This window comes from Bombina bombina, chromosome 3 (assembly GCF_027579735.1).
Source record: "Bombina bombina isolate aBomBom1 chromosome 3, aBomBom1.pri, whole genome shotgun sequence".
Lineage (NCBI taxonomy): Eukaryota > Metazoa > Chordata > Amphibia > Anura > Bombinatoridae > Bombina > Bombina bombina.
Genome location: NC_069501.1, coordinates 636,531,036 through 636,553,608, shown reverse-complemented (window position 1 = coordinate 636,553,608; position 22,573 = coordinate 636,531,036). Strand labels below are relative to the sequence as shown.

Sequence of the window (22,573 nt, the reverse complement as noted above, 5' to 3'; positions counted from 1 at the left end):
CCAAAAGAATCCACCTGGATGCAGCAAAGCTGCATACAGGTGGATTTCGAAAATGGCAGGGTGGTGAAAGAATTCACCAAAAATAGCAGGGTGGTGAAAGAATCCACCTGGATGCAGCGTAGGCAAACCCGAAGCCTTAAAAAATAAAACGCAATTGCACAAAATAACTAAAAAAAAAACAAGTAACCGCCCGCAAGAAATAAAAATAAAAACACGTAATGGCCCGTACGAAGTGTAACAAAAAAAACCTAACCTCACGCACAAATAATTAACAAACACCTAAACCGTCAACCCCCACATCGCAAAATAATAAAGTTATTAACCCCTAAACCGCAAATAACAATTAAAATATTAACCCCTAAATCACCAATCCCCCACATCGCAATAAAGCTATTTAACCTATTAACTCATAAACCGCCAACCCCCCACATTGCAAAAAAACAAATTAACCTAATAACACTAATTATTATATTAAACCCTATACCGTCAACCCCCCCACAATGCAAATAACTACTTTAATTACTAAGGCCCCTAACCTAACACCCCCTAAATTAACCCCAATTACAACTAAATTACAATTAAAATAAAAAAACAACATTAAATTACAAAAAATAAAAAAAAGTCTAACATTACAGAAAAAAATAAACAAAATTATCAAAAATAAACAAAATTATCAAAAAAAAAAATTATACCTAATCCCTATAAAAATAAAAAGCCTCCCCAAAATAAAAACACTCCCTAATCTTAACTACCAATAGCCCTTAAAGGGCCTTTTGCAGGGAATTGCCTTAAGTTAAACAGCTCTTTTACCTCTAAAAAATATGAAGTCCCCCCTAACAGTAAAACCCCCCACCCACCTAACCCCCCAAAATAAAAAACCTAACACTAAAAAAACTAAACTACCAATTGCACCTAAAGGGGCATTTGTATGGGCATTGCCCTTAAAAGGTCATTCAGATCTTTTACTGCCCTAAAAAGGGCAATCAGCTTTTTCAAGCCCAAAAAAACCCTAATCTAAAAAAAAAAAACACCCCAAAAATTAAAATAAAAAAGCCTAAACCTAAGCCCCAAATAGGTAATCACTGTTCCTGAAGTCCGGTGGAGAAGGTTTTCTTCCAGATGGATCCATCATCTTCTTTCTTTATCCGGAGTGAAGGTGGCGCGGAGCGGAGGTGCGGAGCTGTGTTCCCGATGCCTTGATCCTCAACGGCGGTGGTCCTCGGCGGCATGGAGGCTCCTCTTCATGCGATTGTCCATCACACACTGAAGATTGAATGCAAGGTACCCCATATTTATTGGGGTACCTTGCATTCCTATTGGCTGAAATTTTGAAATCAGCCAATAGGATGAGAGCTACTGAAATCTTATTGGCTGATTTGAACAGCCAATAGGATTTCAAATTGATTGCTGTACCTTGCATTCAATCTTCAGTCTATGACGGACATCAGATGAAGAGGAGCCTCCATGCCGCAGAGCAACGCCGCTGAGGATCTAGGCATTCGGAACAAAGCTACATACCTCCGATCCACACCGCCTTCACTACGGATGAAGATAGAAGATGATGGATCCGTCCGGAAGAAGACCTTCTCCGCTGGACTTCAGGAACAGTGAGTACCTATTTTGGGCTTAGGTTTAGGCTTTTTTATTTTAATTTTTGGGGTGTTTTTTTTTAAGTTTTTAAAGCTGATTGCCCTTTAAAGGGCAGTAAAAGAGCTGAATGCCCTTTTAAGGGCAATGCCCATACAAATGCCAATTTAGGGGCAATGGGTAGTTTAGTTTTTTTAGTGTTAGGTTTTTTTTATTTTGGGGGGTTTGGTGGGTGGGGGTTCTACTGTTAGGGAGGACTTAGTATTTTTTAGAAGTAAAAACATAAATTATGCTTACCTGATAATTTTATTTCCATCGAGGGGAGGAGAGTCCACGGCTTCATTCAATACTGTTGGGAACCTAGCCACCAGGAGGAGGCAAAGGCACCCCAGCCAAAGGCTTAAATACCTCACCCACTTCCCTCACCCCCCAGTCATTCTGCCGAGGGAACAAGGAACAGTAGGAGAAATATTAGGGTATAAATGGTGCCAGAAAATAAATAAATTTAGGTCCACCAATTGGAGATACGATTGAAATGAAATTATCAGGTAAGCATAAGGGGAGGAGAGTCCACAGCTTCATTCATTACTGTTGGCAACAAATACCCAAGCTCTAGAGGACACTGAATGAAACCGGGAGGGTAAAAGGGCGGACCGTAATCAGAGGGCACCACAGCCAGCAAAACCTTTCTCCCAAAAACAGCTGCAGCAGAAGCAAAAACTTTGAATTTGTAAAACTTTGTAAAAGTGTGTAAGGAGGACCAGGTAGCCACCTTACAAATTTGCTCCATAGAGGCCTCATTCTTGAAGGCCCAAGACGAAGCTACAGCTTTAGCTGAATGAGCCGTGATCCTCTGAGGAGGCTTAAGTCCCGCTGTCTCATAAGCCAAGCGAATCAAACTCCTCAACCAAAAGGACAAAGAAGTAGCAGAGGTCCCTTGCCCCTTGCATTTCCCAGAATAGATCACAAAAAGAGATGTAGACTGCCTAAAATCCTTGGTAGCCTGAAGATAGAACTTCAAGGCACAAACCACATCTAGGTTATTAAGTAACCTCTCCTTAGAAGAAGGGTAAGGACACAAAGAAGGAACAACTATTTCCTGATTGATGTTACGGTTAGACACCACCTTGGGAAGAAACCCCAAACCAGTGCGAAGCACAGTCTTATCCGCATGAAACACCAGATAAGAAGGCTCACGTTGCAAGGCAGCCAGTTCAGATACTCTGCATGCCGATGCAATAGCCAACAGGAAGAGAACCTTCCAGGACAGAATCTTAATGTCAATGGAATGCATAGGTTCAAAAGGAACCCTCTGCAAAACCTTAAGGAGCAAGTTTAAGCTCCATGGGGGCGCAGACTGTCTAAAGAAAGGCATGATTCTAGACAGGGCCTGAACAAAAGATTGGATGTCAGGGGGCTAAGCGAGTCTCCTATGCAACAAGACTGATAATGCCGAAATCTGTCCTCTTAATGAACTAGCGGCAAGACCCTTCTCCAAACCGTCTTGAAGAAAGGACAGAATCCTGGATACCATCAGCTTATGCCAAGGATATCCCTGCCTGCTTCTCACACCAGCACAAGTAAGTCCTCCACACCTTATGGTAGATGTGACGCGTGACTGGCTTCCTTGCCTGAATTAGAGTATCAATCACACTTTAAGAAAAGCCTCTCTGGGCCAAGACTAGGCTTCAATCTCCACGTAGTCAGTCTCAGAGAATCTAGATTCTGATGTTGAAAAGGGCCCTGTTCCAGCAGATCCCTGCGACAGGGCAACCTCCACGATGGAGAGGATGACATCCCCACCAGATCCGCAAACCACGTCCTCCGCGGCCAAGAAGAAGCAATCAGAATGGCTGAGGCACGCTGCTGTTTGATGCGTGCCACTACACGAGGTAGAAGTATTAACGGTGGAAAAATGTAAGCTAGAGTGAATCCACAAGGAACCACTAAGGCATCTATCAGCTCTGTCTGGGGATCCCTGGACCTCGACCGTTATCGGGGTAGTGTCAGAGTTTTTTCCCTGCTTTGTTTGCCATGTGCTGCTGGCAGCCATTTTACTCACCTCTCTTGCTGACTCTGGTGCATACTGTGTGATGCTGCTCATTTCCTGCACTTCCTTTTATGGCCCGACTGGTGTACACCATCCGTGTGAGACAGGATGCAGTCTCAGAATTGTGATGACATCACTTATTATTTAAAGAGTCTCTGTTTAGTATGCTTTGCCCTTGCATTGTCTCAGACCTGTTTGTGAGAGCTCCTGTGTATTACCTAGCTGTCTGACGTCCCTCCTGGTTCCTGATCCCTGGCTTGTGCCTGACTCTACTGTTCTCCTTGTTCCTGATTCCGGCTCGTCTGACTACTCGCTTTGGCTCCTGACTCGGCTCATCTGACTACCAGCTCTGGTTTTGATTCCTGGCTTGTTATTTGACTTGTGGACTTTTTATTATTTTTTGCCATTATTAAAGGTGCGACTATTTTTGCACTTCTAGTCTCAGTCTGATTCCTGGCATCCTGACATTACGTAAGGGCCATGAATCCTGATGGTGCCAATAATCCACCGTTACCTGCCTTAATTTCCAGGATGGATGAACAGGATCACCGCTTGGATCAATATGCACTAGCACTGCAAACCCTGCTGACTCGCACTGCACATTTGGACCAAAGTGTCCGGCAAGTTAGGGTTGCTCCTGTTTCCGCTGCTGCACCTAGTCCTACCAGGAGCATGTCCGGTTCTGCACCTCTACCTGAGAGATATGGAGGCGATCCTAATCAGTGCAGAGGGTTTTTGAACCAGGTGGGCATTTACTTTGAGATGTTATCTCAGGCGTTTCCCTCTGACAGAGCTAAGGTGGGATTTCTCATCTCGTTTCTCTCTGACACAGCTCTTGCCTGGGCTAATCCCTTGTGGGAGACTAATAAACCTATGATTTCAAATTATCCTGAATTTGTGGCCTCCTTACGAAGGGTATTTGATGATCCGGCTCGCTCCTCCTTTGCTGCTAAACGACTCATGTCCATTCAGAAAGGTACAAGATCTGTTGCTCAGTATGCCATTGAGTTCCGTACGCTTGCTGCAGAGGTAGGTTGGAACAATGAAGCCCTTGTTGCCGCCTTTTTTCATGGGCATTGGTGTCTTTTTTAATCCTAATTGACATCAGATTCAGAGAGAGGCCCTCTTTCAAGGAGAGCTTGCGGAAGCCTCCTTTTCCGTTGTCTCCTACGTGTTTGTTCCCACCCATACCTCCCTCTCCTCCAATGCCTCCTGGTCCCGAGTCACCAGGTACTGCTGAGCCGATGCAGTTGGGATTCACGAGTCTCTCCGCAGCGGAGAGGGCCTTTAGGAGGAGGGAGGGGCTCTACCTCTATTGTGGGTTACAGGGCCACCTTTTGAAGTCCTGTCCTACACAGCGGGAAACGCTCACACCTAAGGTCCTGTCGGGGGCAGACCTTGGGTGGTTTATCCTTGTCTCCGGAACCGCTTAAGGAGAAACCTTTGATCACGGTTGTCCTTTCCTGGGTGGACTCCTCCATAGTCACCCAGGCTCTTGTTGGCTCCGGTGCTGCGGGCTATTTCATTGACAGTGCTTTTGTATCAAAGCACTCCATTCCTGTTTTGCCTCCGTCCGTTCCGCTTGCTATTGAGGCCATTGATGGCAGGCCCCTTCAGCCCGCACTCGTTACTCATGAAACTGCTCTGTTATCAATGGCTGTTGGGGCTCTCCATTTTGAAACCCTCCAGTTCCAGGTGATAAACTCTCTGTATTTTCCGGTTGTTCTGGGTTATCCCTGGCTCCAAAAGCACAATCCCAGTCTCGACTGGCGCAGGTCTGAAATTTTGTTGTGGTCTCCGCAATGTATTTCCACTTGTTTTCGGAAACCAGTTAAAGTCTTGTGCACTTCTTCAGTATCTCGATTGCCAGAGGAGTACCGAGAGTTCCTAGACGTTTTTCACTAGGTGCGTGCCGGTACGTTGCCTCCTCACCGGTCTTACAATTGTGCCATAGACCTGCAACCCAGAGCCATTCCTCCTCGGGGCCGGGTTTACCCTCTGTCTTTTGCGGAGAATTGTGCTATGGAAGAGTATGTTGCCGATGCTCTGTCGCTGATGGGGGATCATCCGCAAATCCTGCTCTACCATGACCATGCATCAATTATAGGGGTCTTAAGCGTCTTACCATTAAGAATGCTTACCTTATTCCGCTCATTATGGAACTCTTTGACCGCCTCAAGGGAGCTACGGTCTTTACTAAACTTGATTTAAGAGGAGCGTACAATCTCGTTAGGATCAAGAAGGGCCACGAATGGAAAACAGCATTTAACACCAGGAGCGGGCATTATGAGTATCTTGTAATGCCCTTTGGCCTATGCAATGCTCCTGCTGTTTTTCAGGAATTTATTAATGATGTCCTACGAGATATGTTGCAACAGTGTGTTGTGGTGTACTTAGATAACATCCTCATACACTCACCCACACTTGAGGCTCATAGTTCTGATGTTACATGGGTTCTTCAGAGACTAAGTGAGAACGGCCCGTTTTGTAAACTCGAGAAATGCGAGTTCCATCAGACTCAAGTAATCTTTCTAGGTTATGTTATCTCCGTTGCAGGGTTCTCCATGGATCCTGACAAGTTATCTGCAGTAATGCAGTGGCCTCGCCCAGTTGGTCTTCGGTCTATTCAACGTTTTTTGGGGTTCGCCAATTACTATAGAAAGTTTATTAAAAACTTTTCTTCCTTGGTCAAACCTATCACAGACATGATCCATAAAGAAAATGAACCACTCCATTGGTCACCTACTGCCATTAAGGCCTTTGATAGTCTTAAGACTGCCTTGGCTGCCGCTCCAGTTCTGGCTCATCCTAACCCTGTCCTGCCTTTCGTTCTTGAGGTTGATGCATCTGAGACTGGAGTAGGTGCCCTCTTGTCTCAACGTCCTACGCCTGACAGTTCCTTGCATCCGTGTGGCTTCTTCTCTAAGAAATGGTCTCCAGCGGAGTGCAATTATGAAATTGGCGACAGGGAAATACTGGCCATAATTTTGGCCCTCAAGGAATGGAGACATCTTCTCGAGGGTACTAGCGTGCCAGTGCTCATTCTTACTGACCACAAGAATTTAACTAATCTATCTGAAGCAAAACGTTTCTCGCCCCGACAAGCCAGATGGGCGCTATTTTTGTCTCTGTCTAATTATGTGGTCTCCTACCTGCCTGGAAGTAAGAATGTTAGGGCTGATGCCCTCTCTCGACAATTTTTGTCTCTGTCCAAGGAGGAGTCTATACCCACTCCAGTTATACCTCCTGACCATATTTTGGCTACCATACGTACTAATTTGCCTGAGAAACCTAGTGGTAAGTGTTTTGTTCTTCGAACTAAACTTTTGCACACTTACCACTATCCTAAAGCTGCAGGTCACCCAGGCAAGAATCAAATGATTTGGTTTGTCACTCAACAATTCTGGTGGCCAGGTTTTCGTTCTGATGTTGCTGCGTATGTTGCCTCCTGCTCAGTTTGTGCACAGAATAAGACTCCTCAACGTCTATCTGTGGGTCTTCTTCAACCTATTGCTAATGGTGAGCGTCCTTGGACACATCTTTTCATGGACTTTATTGTCAAGCTCCCTGTTTACAATGGCAATACTGTTATCCTTATGGTGGTGGACTGTTTTTCTAAAATGTCACATTGCATTCCCTTGAAGAAGTTGCCTACCGCTCAGGAGCTTGCTTCAATTTTTGCCCGGGAGGTCTTCAGTTTACATGGGTTACACAAGGAGATAGTGTCGGACCGGGGTAGCCAGTTTGTCTCCAGATTTTGGCGTTCCTTTTGTGCACAAATGGGGATCCAGCTTCCCTTCTCCTCGGCATATCACCCTCAATCCAATGGGGCTGCGGAACCGGCTAATGAAGCTCTAAAACAGTTCCTCCGTTGCTATGTCTCAGATCACCACAATAATTGGTCTGAACTGTTACCTTGGGCAGAGTTTGCTCGTAATAGTGCTATTAATGCTTCCTCCAAGTTATCCCTGTTCATGGCGAATTATGGGTTTCAACAATCCTTGTTGCCCGATTCATTCATGTCTCAGGGTATTCCAGCTTTGGAGGAGCATCTACGGCAACTCCGTTCCACGTGGGTGCAGATTCAGGATTGCCTTCATCGTTCTATGCAGTGGCAAAAGTTTCAAGCTGATCATAAGCGTCTGCCCGCACCTTCCTACCAGGTTGGTGAGAGAGTTTGGCTGTCCTCCCGCAACTTGAACCTTTGTGTGCCTTCCAATAAACTGGCTCCCCGTTATGTTGGTCCTTATCGAATACTTTGACGGGTCAATCATGTGGCCTACGCTCTTTACCTTCCGCCTGTAATGCGCATTTCCAATGTTTTTCATTTCTCCCTCTTGAAACCATTGGTTTGTAATCGGTTTACCGCTGTGTTGCCTCGTCCCTGTCCTATCTTTGTTGACAACCATGAGGAGTATGAGGACAGAAGCAGAACTAATATACAAAATGAAGAAACTACACCCCCTAGGTCTAAATTCTGAATTAGAAGTTACCCCCTTTAAGTATGATTAACAAGCAAGCACTAAGAATGTAAGAACTGCATAGATTGTGAAACAGAGCTAAAAACAATGACTAAAAACAAGACAAAGTAAAATGAAACAGGAGCCCCTCCCCTAAACAGTCAACCAATGGATGGAGAGGAAGGCCTATAAAGGAAGGATTCAAATCTCACTAACATATCTTGAAAAAGCCCTTGTGCAGGGCGAAAGCGGTCAATGTGAATGTGAGGTGAGACAATTGCTCATAACAGAGGATTGCCACAATACTGTCGTGGATCAGAGACATAAACTACCCACCAATACTGTGCAATTAAGAGGAGGTTGAAGAAATTTTGTTTTCTGCACTCAGCAGAGACATCTGGGTTGTCAGCACTGTCGGGAGGAGACAGAGGACCCCAGGAACCTCACCCTTTAAACAAACGCAACAGCCTAACAAGAGCCGAGAGGTCTACACAGAATACATAGGCAGAGCAAAGATTCAAGTAGGCTGAATAGCACTAAAGGAGACTACAGCAGAAATGCCGAGCCATGTGGTGACATAACCCCGCCCACAGAGGTCGGACGCCACAAAAAACTGACATACAGATACATAGATACAAAGACATTTGGATATCTAAACAGTGCCGCTGAGCACAACTGTGTGATCTATAAATGAACACTAAGTATCTTATAAGAGACACAGTGTCTTTTGTCCTTTAACCACCTATATTAAGACAGATGTAAATTGGACGTCCAGTTTTAAAGTTTTTATGTTAATGTGTCGACACATATACTACTAATATTGTATTTTATAATCAGATAATACATTTATATATTTTATACTAATATATATATCTTTTACTCATTTGTACAGTTATAATCGTATGCATATCTAGTGCTTGCTTTTTATCACGATATCAAATTAAATATTCGAGAACTGCCTGGAGGAATCCCCCAGCTATTTCTTGCAAATAGCGCTTGTACACTCCACTACCGTACCTAACCATATCTACTTTGGGATTTTTACTAAAGCGAATCCCTTGTACTAAGCAGAGGGGTGAAGGTCCTAGCGCCAGTCTAATACCCTACCTATAACAACCGGAGGTGCTCAAGCTTAAACCTGAAAGTTACAACTTCCCCAACAGAAGAAGGAACTAAACTATCAGAGTCTGTGATTTCCCCCTCAGACGCTATAGAAGAATCCTCCCCCTCAGACCTATGGGAAGAAACATTTGACATAGCCACACCTGATTGTCACCTTACTCACTGAATCCCTACACCTCCTTTTACGCTTCCCCTGTAACATGGGAAAAGCCGCCAGGGCATCAGTTACCGCAGAAGATATCTGGGTAGCAATGTCCTGCAAGGAAACCCCAACTGGAGAAACACTGGGCACTGCCTGAGTAGACACTAAAGTATGGGATGTTTCAGGAGAAAGCTGCGGAATATCCTGAAAAGGAGACCCCTAAACAGCATCCACCTTAGCTAATGATGGCTCAGATTCAAAAAGTCTATCCCTATAATGTAATGTCCTATCAATACATGATGAACAAAAAGCGATTGGAGGTTCCACATTAGCATCAAAACATAAGCTACATGTAACATCTTGCAAAGCCTCTTGATCCATCTTACCCAAAATAAATCAAACTGGCTTTCTTAATAATAAAAAAAAAAGTTACTATCCCTTTAAATTTTAAAAGAACTACTCATGGTGGGAGCTGAGAGGTCGTGATCTGGAGGAGGCTTAATAACACGGTAGAACCCAATAATGTTTTGATAATGGAAAAAATAAAAATGGTCATCACTTCCCCTATACCCCCTAATGTAGATTATGGATCGACTGAATTGCTTTTTCCCCCGCCCCCTCCTATATCTTTTTAATTTTTCTTTCTCTTTCTGAGATTTTATTATATTATGGTTGACTCACCTTTTCCTCCTCCTGCTATTGTGATCTCGGAAAATAAAATAGGTTAGTACAGATTGCTAAATATGATTTGTTCTCCCGAATAATTTCAGAATATTTGAGAAATAATTGTTTATAAGAAACAATAGTACTGAGATTTACTCTTAATGGAGAACTATGAAAGAACTAACACATTAAGAAGATGGAGACTAACAGAATGGGTCTCATTACCAACAGATCAAACTACAAATTTTGCAACATCTACAATTGAGAACAGATGAAATCTGGAACTCTAATCGGGAGAACATAAATTCAAATGTGGGACATTAATGTAATATTGTTCCCCAGACTCTATGGTGGAGAAGAGAGGAGGGAAGGATGATATTTTTACTGTTTTTGCTGTTTCCTGTTATCTTATATCCACAAATACAATAAAAAATATTTAAACATAAATTTTAAAAGAACAAACTTTTTTCCTACTAAAATTCAGTTTTATTAGCAAAACGAAAAAACCACCCAACTAAGCACTCCCAAAACCTACAGACAGCCTCCTTACCTCAACACACCCTGCTGAGGTGCCTACCTGACCTCCTGAAGCCGGACAATATTACCAATGATCCGGACCCAGAAAAAGACAGAAGCGCGATGTAGCCCAAGGCGTTCTAGCTAAAAATGCTGCAAGCAACCTCCACTCAGACCGGAACAAACAAACAGAGATTCGGAAAGGCAAACAACTTAATTGCCGCCTCAGAAAAAACGCCCCTCCTATTCGTGGGCGTACCTAACAGACTGGCCACCATCACTACTACACTAAAAAGCAGGTAGCAAACACACGCAGCAAACACCGTTGCAACAAACACAGAGCCTCTCCTCTCAAAGTGTCTCACTGTGCCCCACATACTGCCTAAACAAAAACCCCACATAGGATTTACGGTCCCCATCACAGAAAAGTGCCATAACCCTTCTTTTGCAGCAAAGAAATAAAAAACAGAATTTATGTTTACCTGATAAATTACTTTCTCCAACGGTGTGTCCGGTCCACGGCGTCATCCTTACTTGTGGGATATTCTCTTCCCCAACAGGAAATGGCAAAGAGCCCAGCAAAGCTGGTCACATGATCCCTCCTAGGCTCCGCCTTCCCCAGTCATTCGACCGACGTAAAGGAGGAATATTTGCATAGGAGAAACCATATGATACCGTGGTGACTGTAGTTAAAGAAAATAAATTATCAGACCTGATTAAAAAAACCAGGGCGGGCCGTGGACCGGACACACCGTTGTAGAAAGTAATTTATCAGTTAAACATAAATTCTTTTTTCTCCAACATCGGTGTGTCCGGTCCACGGCGTCATCCTTACTTGTGGGAACCAATACCAAAGCTTTAGGACACGGATGAAGGGAGGGAGCAAATCAGGTCACCTAGATGGAAGGCACCACGGCTTGCAAAACCTTTCTCCCAAAAATAGCCTCAGAAGAAGCAAAAGTATCAAACTTGTAAAATTTAGTAAAAGTGTGCAGTGAAGACCAAGTCGCTGCCTTACATATCTGATCAACAGAAGCCTCGTTCTTGAAGGCCCATGTGGAAGCCACAGCCCTAGTGGAATGAGCTGTGATTCTTTCAGGAGGCTGCCGTCCGGCAGTCTCATAAGCCAATCTGATGATGCTTTTAATCCAAAAAGAGAGAGAGGTAGAAGTTGCTTTTTGACCTCTCCTTTTACCAGAATAAACAACAAACAAGGAAGATGTTTGTCTAAAATCCTTTGTAGCATCTAAATAGAATTTTAGAGCACGAACAACATCCAAATTGTGCAACAAACGTTCCTTCTTTGAAACTGGATTCGGACACAAAGAAGGCACGACTATCTCCTGGTTAATGTTTTTGTTAGAAACAACTTTCGGAAGAAAACCAGGTTTAGTACGTAAAACCACCTTATCTGCATGGAACACCAGATAAGGAGGAGAACACTGCAGAGCAGATAATTCTGAAACTCTTCTAGCAGAAGAAATTGCAACCAAAAACAAAACTTTCCAAGATAATAACTTAATATCAACGGAATGTAAGGGTTCAAACGGAACCCCCTGAAGAACTGAAAGAACTAAATTGAGACTCCAAGGAGGAGTCAAAGGTTTGTAAACAGGCTTGATTCTAACCAGAGCCTGAACAAAGGCTTGAACATCTGGCACAGCTGCCAGCTTTTTGTGAAGTAACACAGACAAGGCAGAAATCTGTCCCTTCAAGGAACTTGCAGATAGTCCTTTCTCCAAACCTTCTTGAAGAAAGGATAGAATCTTAGGAATTTTTACCTTGTCCCAAGGGAATCCTTTAGATTCACACCAACAGATATATTTTTTCCATATTTTGTGGTAAATTTTTCTAGTTACAGGCTTTCTGGCCTGAACAAGAGTATCAATGACAGAATCTGAGAACCCTCGCTTTGATAAGATCAAGCGTTCAATCTCCAAGCAGTCAGTTGGAGTGAGACCAGATTCGGATGTTCGAACGGACCTTGAACAAGAAGGTCTCGTCTCAAAGGTAGCTTCCATGGTGGAGCCGATGACATATTCACCAGGTCTGCATACCAAGTCCTGCGTGGCCACGCAGGAGCTATCAAGATCACCGATGCCCTCTCCTGATTGATCCTGGCTACCAGCCTGGGGATGAGAGGAAACGGCGGGAATACATAAGCTAGTTTGAAGGTCCAAGGTGCTACTAGTGCATCTACTAGAGTCGCCGTGGGATCCCTGGATCTAGACCCGTAGCAAGGAACCTTGAAGTTCTGACGAGAGGCCATCAGATCCATGTCTGGAATGCCCCACAATTGAGTAATTTGGGCAAAGATTTCCGGATGGAGTTCCCACTCCCCCGGATGAAATGTCTGACGACTCAGAAAATCCGCTTCCCAATTTTCCACTCCTGGGATGTGGATTGCAGACAAGTGGCAGGAGTGAGTCTCCGCCCATTGAATGATTTTGGTCACTTCTTCCATCGCCAGGGAACTCCTTGTTCCCCCCTGATGGTTGATGTACGCAACAGTCGTCATGTTGTCTGATTGAAACCGTATGAACTTGGCCTTTGCTAGCTGAGGCCAAGCCTTGAGAGCATTGAATATCGCTCTCAGTTCCAGAATATTTATCGGGAGAAGAGATTCTTCCCGAGACCAAAGACCCTGAGCTTTCAGGGGTCCCCAGACCGCGCCCCAGCCCACCAGACTGGCGTCGGTCGTGACAATGACCCACTCTGGTCTGCGGAAGCTCATCCCCTGTGACAGGTTGTCCAGGGACAGCCACCAACGGAGTGAATCTCTGGTCCTCTGATCTACTTGTATCGTCGGAGACAAGTCTGTATAGTCCCCATTCCACTGACTGAGCATGCACAGTTGTAATGGTCTTAGATGAATTCGCGCAAAAGGAACTATGTCCATTGCCGCTACCATCAAACCTATTACTTCCATGCACTGCGCTATGGAAGGAAGAGGAACAGAATGAAGTATTTGACAAGAGTTTAGAAGTTTTGATTTTCTGGCCTCTGTCAGAAAAATCCTCATTTCTAAGGAGTCTATTATTGTTCCCAAGAAGGGAACCCTTGTTGACGGAGATAGAGAACTTTTTTCTACGTTCACTTTCCACCCGTGAGATCTGAGAAAGGCCAGGACAATGTCCGTGTGAGCCTTTGCTAGAGGAAGGGACGACGCTTGAATCAGAATGTCGTCCAAGTAAGGTACTACTGCAATGCCCCTTGGTCTTAGCACCGCTAGAAGGGACCCTAGTACCTTTGTGAAAATCCTTGGAGCAGTGGCTAATCCGAACGGAAGTGCCACAAACTGGTAATGCTTGTCCAGGAATGCGAACCTTAGGAACCGATGATGTTCCTCGTGGATAGGAATATGTAGATACGCATCCTTTAAATCCACCGTGGTCATGAATTGACCTTCCTGGATGGAAGGAAGAATTGTTCGAATGGTTTCCATTTTGAACGATGGAACCTTGAGAAACTTGTTTAGGATCTTGAGATCTAAGATTGGTCTGAATGTTCCCTCTTTTTTGGGAACTACGAACAGATTGGAGTAGAACCCCATCCCTTGTTCTCCTAAAGGAACAGGATGAATCACTCCCATTTTTAACAGGTCTTCTACACAATGTAAGAATGCCTGTCTTTTTATGTGGTCTGAAGACATTTGAGACCTGTGGAACCTCCCCCTTGGGGGAAGCCCCTTGAATTCCAGAAGATAACCTTGGGAGACTATTTCTAGTGCCCAAGGATCCAGAACATCTCTTGCCCAAGCCTGAGCGAAGAGAGAGAGTCTGCCCCCCACCAGATCCGGTCCCGGATCGGGGGCCAACATCTCATGCTGTCTTGGTAGCAGTGGCAGGTTTCTTGGCCTGATTTCCTTTGTTCCAGCCTTGCATTGGTCTCCAGGCTGGCTTGGCTTGAGAAGTATTACCCTCTTGCTTAGAGGACGTAGCACTTGGGGCTGGTCCGTTTCTGCGAAAGGGACGAAAATTAGGTTTATTTTTGGCCTTGAAAGACCTATCCTGAGGAAGGGCGTGGCCCTTGCCCCCAGTGATATCAGAGATAATCTCTTTCAAGTCAGGGCCAAACAGCGTTTTCCCCTTGAAAGGAATGTTAAGCAATTTGTTCTTGGAAGACGCATCCGCTGACCAAGATTTTAACCAAAGCGCTCTGCGCGCCACAATAGCAAAACCAGAATTTTTCGCCGCTAACCTAGCCAATTGCAAAGTGGCGTCTAGGGTGAAAGAATTAGCCAATTTGAGAGCATGAATTCTGTCCATAATCTCCTCATAAGAAGAAGAATTATTATTGAGCGCCTTTTCTAGCTCATTGAACCAGAAACACGCTGCTGTAGTGACAGGAACAATGCATGAAATTGGTTGTAGAAGGTAACCTTGCTGAACAAACATCTTTTTAAGCAAACCTTCTAATTTTTTATCCATAGGATCTTTGAAAGCACAACTATCTTCTATGGGTATAGTGGTGCGTTTGTTTATAGTAGAAACCGCCCCCTCGACCTTGGGGACTGTCTGCCATAAGTCCTTTCTGGGGTCGACCATAGGAAACAATTTTTTAAATATGGGGGGAGGGACGAAAGGTATACCGGGCCTTTCCCATTCTTTATTTACAATGTCCGCCACCCGCTTGGGTATAGGAAAAGCTTCGGGGGGCCCCGGGACCTCTAGGAACTTGTCCATTTTACATAGTTTCTCTGGAATGACCAAATTCTCACAATCATCCAGAGTGGATAACACCTCCTTAAGCAGAGCGCGGAGATGTTCCAATTTAAATTTAAATGTAATCACATCAGGTTCAGCTTGTTGAGAAATTTTCCCTGAATCTGAAATTTCTCCCTCAGACAAAACCTCCCTGGCCCCCTCAGACTGGGGTAGGGGCCCTTCAGAACCAATATCATCAGCGTCCTCATGCTCTTCAGTATTTTCTAAAACAGAGCAGTCGCGCTTTCGCTGATAAGTGGGCATTTTGGCTAAAATGTTTTTGATAGAATTATCCATTACAGCCGTTAATTGTTGCATAGTAAGGAGTATTGGCGCGCTAGATGTACTAGGGGCCTCCTGTGTGGGCAAGACTGGTGTAGACGAAGGAGGGGATGATGCAGTACCATGCTTACTCCCCTCACTTGAGGAATCATCTTGGGCATCATTTTCTCTAAATTTTGTGTCACATAAATCACATCTATTGAGAAGGAACCTTGGCTTCCCCACATTCAGAACACAGTCTATCTGGTAGTTCAGACATGTTAAACAGGCAAAAACTTGATAACAAAGTACAAAAAACGTTTTAAAATAAACCGTTACTGTCACTTTAAATTTTAAACTGAACACACTTTATTACTGCAATTGCGAAAAAGTATGAAGGAATTGTTCAAAATTCACCAAAATTTCACCACAGTGTCTTAAAGCCGTAAAAGTATTGCACACCAAATTTGGAAGCTTTAACCCTTAAAATAACGGAACCGGAGCCGTTTTTATATTTAACCCCTTTACAGTCCCTGGTATCTGCTTTGCTGAGACCCAACCAAGCCCAAAGGGGAATACGATACCAAATGACGCCTTCAGAAAGTCTTTTCTATGTATCAGAGCTCCTCACACATGCATCTGCATGTCATGCTTCTCAAAAACAAGTGCGCAATAGAGGCGCGAAAATGAGACTCTGCCTATGATTAGGGAAAGCCCCTAGAGAATAAGGTGTCCAATACAGTGCCTGCCGGTTATTTTACATAATTCCCAAGATTAAAATAATTCCTCAAGGCTATGGAGTATAAAATATGTTTATATATAAATCGATTTAGCCCAGAAAATGTCTACAGTCTTAAAAAGCCCTTGTGAATCCCTTTTTTTCTTTCTGTAATAAAAATGGCTTACCGGATCCCATAGGGAAAATGACAGCTTCCAGCATTACATCGTCTTGTTAGAATGTGTCATACCTCAAGCAGCAAAAGTCTGCTCACTGTTCCCCCAACTGAAGTTAATTCCTCTCAACAGTCCTGTGTGGAAACAGCCATCGATTTTAGTAACGGTTGCTAAAATCATTTTCCTCTTACAAACAGAAATCTTCATCTCTTTTCTGTTTCAGAGTAAATAGTACATACCAGCACTATTTTAAAATAACAAACTCTTGATTGAATAATAAAAACTACAGTTAAACACTAAAAAACTCTAAGCCATCTCCGTGGAGATGTTGCTTGTACAACGGCAAAGAGAATGACTGGGGAAGGCGGAGCCTAGGAGGGATCATGTGACCAGCTTTGCTGGGCTCTTTGCCATTTCCTGTTGGGGAAGAGAATATCCCACAAGTAAGGATGACGCCGTGGACCGGACACACCTATGTTGGAGAAACAGGCACTTACCTGGCTCCAATCTGCCCAGCAGCAGGGCAGCTCACAGATATGAGAAGGCATCCTCCACCCATAGACCCATGAAACACAAAGTAACGACTGACTAAACCTAATCAGGCTTTCAGGATAGGGCAGCACCAAATAAGGAAGGCACAGTGCGAATTAAAACCCCACCAGTTTCCAAATGCTTTAAAGCCACCACAGCTCTACTAAAAAGACTGATGTGGACCACAGTTAGACCCTAGAAAAAAACAGAACAACCTGCTCTGCTCTTGATTGAAGAATCTTCAGACACCTAAAACTTTACCACCTCCTTGCACAGGCAAAGAGAAGGACTGGGGTTTGTGGGTAGGGAAGTGATATTTAACAGCTTTGCTGTGGTGCTCTTTGCCTCCTCCTGCTAGCCAGGAGTGATATCCCGAACAGTAATTATGATGATCCGTGGACTCACCGTGCCATTAGAACGAAATATCCAATTAATTAAGCCGGTGTATTTAAAAACAAAACCAAAAAAAAACACATATATGGCTACAGAATAACCAAGAAACAAATTTGAACAATAAACTTACATCCTTTGCTTCTAATAATTCCTTGCATTTTTCATTCCTGTTACTCTGGATGTCCGGGTGAACGCAAGAGTGATCTCTACTAGAAAGGATGGTCATCCGAGCACTAGAGTATGCTGTCCTTTTCAACTCCTTTGTTATCTGAGATATTTGCTTATGTGTTCTGGTACCAAAAAATATTTTGGGCACCCTCGGCTTCTCTCCATTTTCCTTTGTCTTACTATTTTCATCAAATCTGTTCTGATCTTTATTTTGATCACAGTTGCAAAGCTTACATGATATGGGTGCCTGAAGAAACACAAATACAAAAGAAGAAATAGTTCAACAAAAACAAATTATGCTTACCTGATAATTTTATTACCATTGTGGGGAGGAGAGTCCACGTCTTCATTCATTACTTGTCGGAATTAAGAACCTGGCCACCAGGAGGAGGCAAAGACACCCCAGCCAAAGGCTTAAATACCTCCCCCACTTCCCTCATCCCCCAGTCATTCTGCCGAGGGAACAAGGAACAGTAGGAGAAATATTAGGGTATAAATGGTGCCAGAAGAACAAAAACTAAATTTAGGTCCACCCACCGGAGCCGTGGACTTTCCTGCCCACGATGGAAATAAAATTATCAGGTAAGCATAATTTATGTTTTCCATCTAAAGGGGAGGAGAGTCCACGGCTTATTTCATTACTTGTGGGAACAAATACCCAAGCTCTAGAGGACACAATGAAAAACGGGAGGGCAAAAAGAAAGCGGCCCCTAATCTGAGGGCACCACAGCCTGTAAAACCTTTCTCCCAAAAACTGCTTCCACCGAAGCAAAAATGTCAAATTTGTAAAATTGTGTAAAGCTATGTAAGGAGGACCAGGTAGCCGCCTTACAAATCTGTTCCATAGAGGGCTCATTCTTGAAAGCCCAAGAGAAAGCCACAACTCTAGTCGAATGAGCCATCATCCTCTGAGGAGGCTTATGTCCTGCTGTCTCATAGGCTAAACGAATCATGCTCCTCAACCAAAAAGATAAAAGTTGAAGAAGCTTTCTGCCCCCTGCTCTTCCCTGCATACACCACAACAAGGGATGTAGATGGTCTGAAATCCTTTGTAGCCTGAAGATAAAATTTCAAGGCTCGAACCACGTCCAAATTATGAAGTAACCTCTCCTTAGGAGAAGATGGGTTAGGACACAAAGAAGGAACTACTATTTCCTGATTGATGTTACATTAGACACAACTTTGGGAAGAAATCACAAACCAGTGTGAAGAACAGCCTTATCAGCGTGAAAAAACAAATAAGGAGGCTCAAATTGCAAGGCCGCCAGCTCAGAGACTCTGCGAGCCGATGTAATAGCTAACAGAAAGAGAACTTTCCAGGAAAGAATCTTAAAGTGAATGTATAAAACAAAGAATTACAGTGCCGATGGGGAAACAAAAGTCACCAGAGCACTAATAAGAGGCGCCTAGACTATGGTAGCACAAAATAAAAAAAATAAATATAAAAATATAAAATCGGATAGGTAATAATAATATACTTGGGATAAATAATCCTTTCAAGGAAATGATGAATGAGGGGGGGATAAATCTATCAGGTAGAAATATAAAGATATTGTTGATGGTGTAAAATAACACATAAACATATGGTATATGTAAATAAAAAATATATAATAATCAGAAATAGTGATGAATATATAAAATATAAGTCCAAACAGATAGGAAACTTATCGAGTCCAGCAGAGTCCAGAGGTAAGGGCCCAGATGATGCGAGGATGGGCAAAAGTCCAGGGAAAAAGATGAAGTATAGGCTGCTCCTCCAGAGTGTTATGCCAGGAACACAGATGGAAAATCTAGAAGAAATTGGATGGAGGGCGCCACATAGTGCAGATCAATGAGATAATAACAAACACAGAGTGATCACAAGAATCCTACTCACAATTAGAAGCGCACAATAAAGTGCAGGAATAGCGGTCCGGAACTACACGTCGTCCGGTCGACCACAATGGGTAGGGCACACAGATAGAGATCCTCGTCTCACCAGGGAGAGTCCAGGGATGTCCAAAATGAGGGGGTACAAGTGGAGCTGAACAGCAGATACCCAGCTAGATCCTATAGACCAGAGATCCAGCGGAATTCGGGTGATTTATATCTCCCTGGATTGAGCCTGGCGAACTTCCTTTGGCCTCTATCACCCGAATTCCGCTGGATCTCTGGTCTATAGGATCTAGCTGGGTATCTGCTGTTCAGCTCCACTTGTACCCCCTCATTTTGGACATCCCTGGACTCTCCCTGGTGAGACGAGGATCTCTATCTGTGTGCCCTACCCATTGTGGTCGACCGGACGACGTGTAGTTCCGGACCGCTATTCCTGCACTTTATTGTGCGCTTCTAATTGTGAGTAGGATTCTTGTGATCACTCTGTGTTTGTTATTATCTCATTGATCTGCACTATGTGGCGCCCTCCATCCAATTTCTTCTTAAAGTGAATGTAAATTTTGATGCTAAAGTGCCCAGTTTTTAAACCTTCGATTAAAAACAGGGGCACTTTAATTCATCAAAATTTTCACTCCTGTTGTGAAAAAATACTTACCTTTTAAACATCACAGCAGCTCCAGCTTCCTCCGGTCTCACAAGCCATTTCTGATGTCAGAAACGATTGATAGGACATCCTCCAATCAAGGCTTTCCCCCCGGGGGAAGCAGTGTCTGATTCAACGCTGTGATTGGAGGAAGCCGGATTCCTCATTTTAGACCCAGGAAGAGGCTTTGAAATGGGTGGAGGAAGCTGGAGCTGCTGTGAAGTTTAAAAGGTAAGTTTTTTTTTCACAACAAGAGTGAAATGTAAATTTTGATGAATTAAAGTGCCCCTGTTTTTAATCGAAGTTTGAAAAACCGGGCACTTTTGCATCAAAATTTACATTCACTTTAATGTCAATAGAGTGCATAGGTTCAAACGGAACCCTCTGCAACACCCTCAGAACCAAGTTCAAGCTCCAAGGAGGAGCGGACTGTCTAAAAACAGGCCAGATTCTAGACAGAGCCTGAACAAAAAGACTGAATATCCAGAAGTTCAGCAAGCCTCTTGTGTAACAAAACAGATAATGCCGAAATCTGTCCCTTTAAGCAACTGGCGGCAATGCCCTTCTTCAGTCCATCCTGGAGAAAGGACAGAATCCTGGATACCTTCACCTTGCGCCAAAGATATCCATACTTCTCACACCAGGCCAAGTAAGTCCTCCACACATTATGATAGATGCGACGAGTGACCAGCTTCTTGGCCTGAACGAGAGTATCAATCACTTTCTCAGAAAACCCTCTCCTGGCCAAGACTAAGCGTTCAATCTCCACGCAGTCCGCCTCAGAGAATCTAGATTTTGATGTTGAAAGGGACCTTGTATGAACAGATCCCTGCGACAGGGTAATCTCCATGGAGGAGAAGATGAAATCCTCACCAGAAAACCACATCATCCGCGGCCACGACGGAGCAATCAGAATAGCCGAAGCTTGCTCCTGCTTGATGCGGGCCACTACACGAGGTAGAAGTGGCAACAGTGGAAAAATGTAAACTAGGTTGAACCCCCAAGGCACCGCTAAGGCATCTATCAGCTCTGTCTAGGGATCCCTGGACTGCGACCCGTATTTGGGTAGCTTGCAACTGTGTCTGGACGCCATGAGATCTATCTCCGGCGTCCCATATATTTGACAAATCTCTGCAAACACCTCAGGATGGACCCCGGATGGAAGGATTGCCTGCTGAGAAAATCCGCTTTCCAGTTGTCCACACCCAGAATATGGATTGCTGAGAGCGAACAGCTGTGGCACTCTGCCCATTCCAATATCCGAGAAACCTCCCTCATTGCTAGGGAGCTTCTCGCCCCCCCCCCCCCCCCCATGGTTGATGTAAGCCACTCAGGTAACGTTGTCTGTCTGGAACCTGATGAAGCTGAACGACCCCAGGAGGGGGCCAAGCCTTCAGAGCATTGTAGATTGATTGAAGTTTCTGAATATTGATCGGGAGGAGAGATTCCTCTCAAGACTACTTTCCCTGAGCCATCCTGGCACCCCAAACAGCTGCCCATCCTGCCAGATTCAAGTCCGTGGTCACAATCTCCCAGGACGGTCTCAGGAAGGATGTTCCTTGGGACAGTTGTTCTGGACGGATCCACCAAGAGAGGGAGTCCCTCGTCCGATCGTCCAGAGAAATCTGTTGGGATAGATCTATATGATCGCCGTTCCACTGTCTCAACATGCACAACTGAAGAGGTCTTAGATGGAACCTGGCAAATAGAATGACATTGATGCTGGACACCCTGAGCCCGATGACCTCCATACTCTGAGCCACAGAGGGACTGGAGGAGGAATAAAGGACAAGACAGGCAGACGCAATCTTCCTGCGTCGCTGATCTGTGAGAAATATCCTCATGGATATAGAATCTATTATCATTCCCAGGAACTCCACCCTGTTGCTGGGAATCAGGGAGCTCTTTCTTGAGTTTATCTTCCAACCGTGAGATTGGAGCAAAAGAAGAAGGGACCTCAAGTGATCCTCTGCGAGACTGAACGACGGCACCTGGACTAGGATGTCGTCCAGAAAGGGCACCACAGCAATGCCTCTGGATCTGGCTACTACAAATAGTGCCCTCAGAACCTTTGTGAAGACACTCGGGGCCGTTGCCAGACCGAGGGGAAGGGCCACAAACTGTTGGTCTAGAAACGCAAATCTCTGGAACCTGAAGTGATCCCTGTGGATTGGCACATGAAGGTAGGCATCCGTCAAGTCTATTGTCATCATGAACTGCCCCTCTTGCACTAGGGGCAGAATAAATCTGATTGTTTCCATTTTGAACGATGGAACAGTCAGAAACTTGTTTAAATATTTTAGGTCTAGAATCGGGCAGAACATGCCCTCCTTCTTTGGGACCACGAAAAGGTTTGAATAGTACCCTAAACCCTTTCTGCTGGGGGTACTGGTACATTAACTCAGAGAGAAGAAAGATCCCTCACACATTCTAGAAAGGCGTCTCTCTTTTCTGATCACCATGTACTTCCGGGCGTCACTCACTTGCAGGAAGAGGAAGAATCAGCAGACATGAAAACTCCAAAGCTCCAAAAGGTAAAAACAGCTTTATTGGTGACAAAGT

The 22,573-nt window shown here is 44.3% G+C and overlaps 1 protein-coding gene across 1 annotated transcript in view; it reads right to left on the bottom strand.

The window, feature by feature from the left end:
• Nucleotides 1–22,573, bottom strand: part of BRIP1 (BRCA1 interacting helicase 1) — a 1,071,924-nt gene that overhangs the window by 772,357 nt on the left and 276,994 nt on the right. Inside the window, exon 7 of the mRNA XM_053707344.1 lies at nucleotides 17,456–17,740. Within this exon, the coding sequence (XP_053563319.1) occupies nucleotides 17,456–17,740 (285 nt within the window). The remainder of the gene's footprint in view (nucleotides 1–17,455; nucleotides 17,741–22,573) is intronic.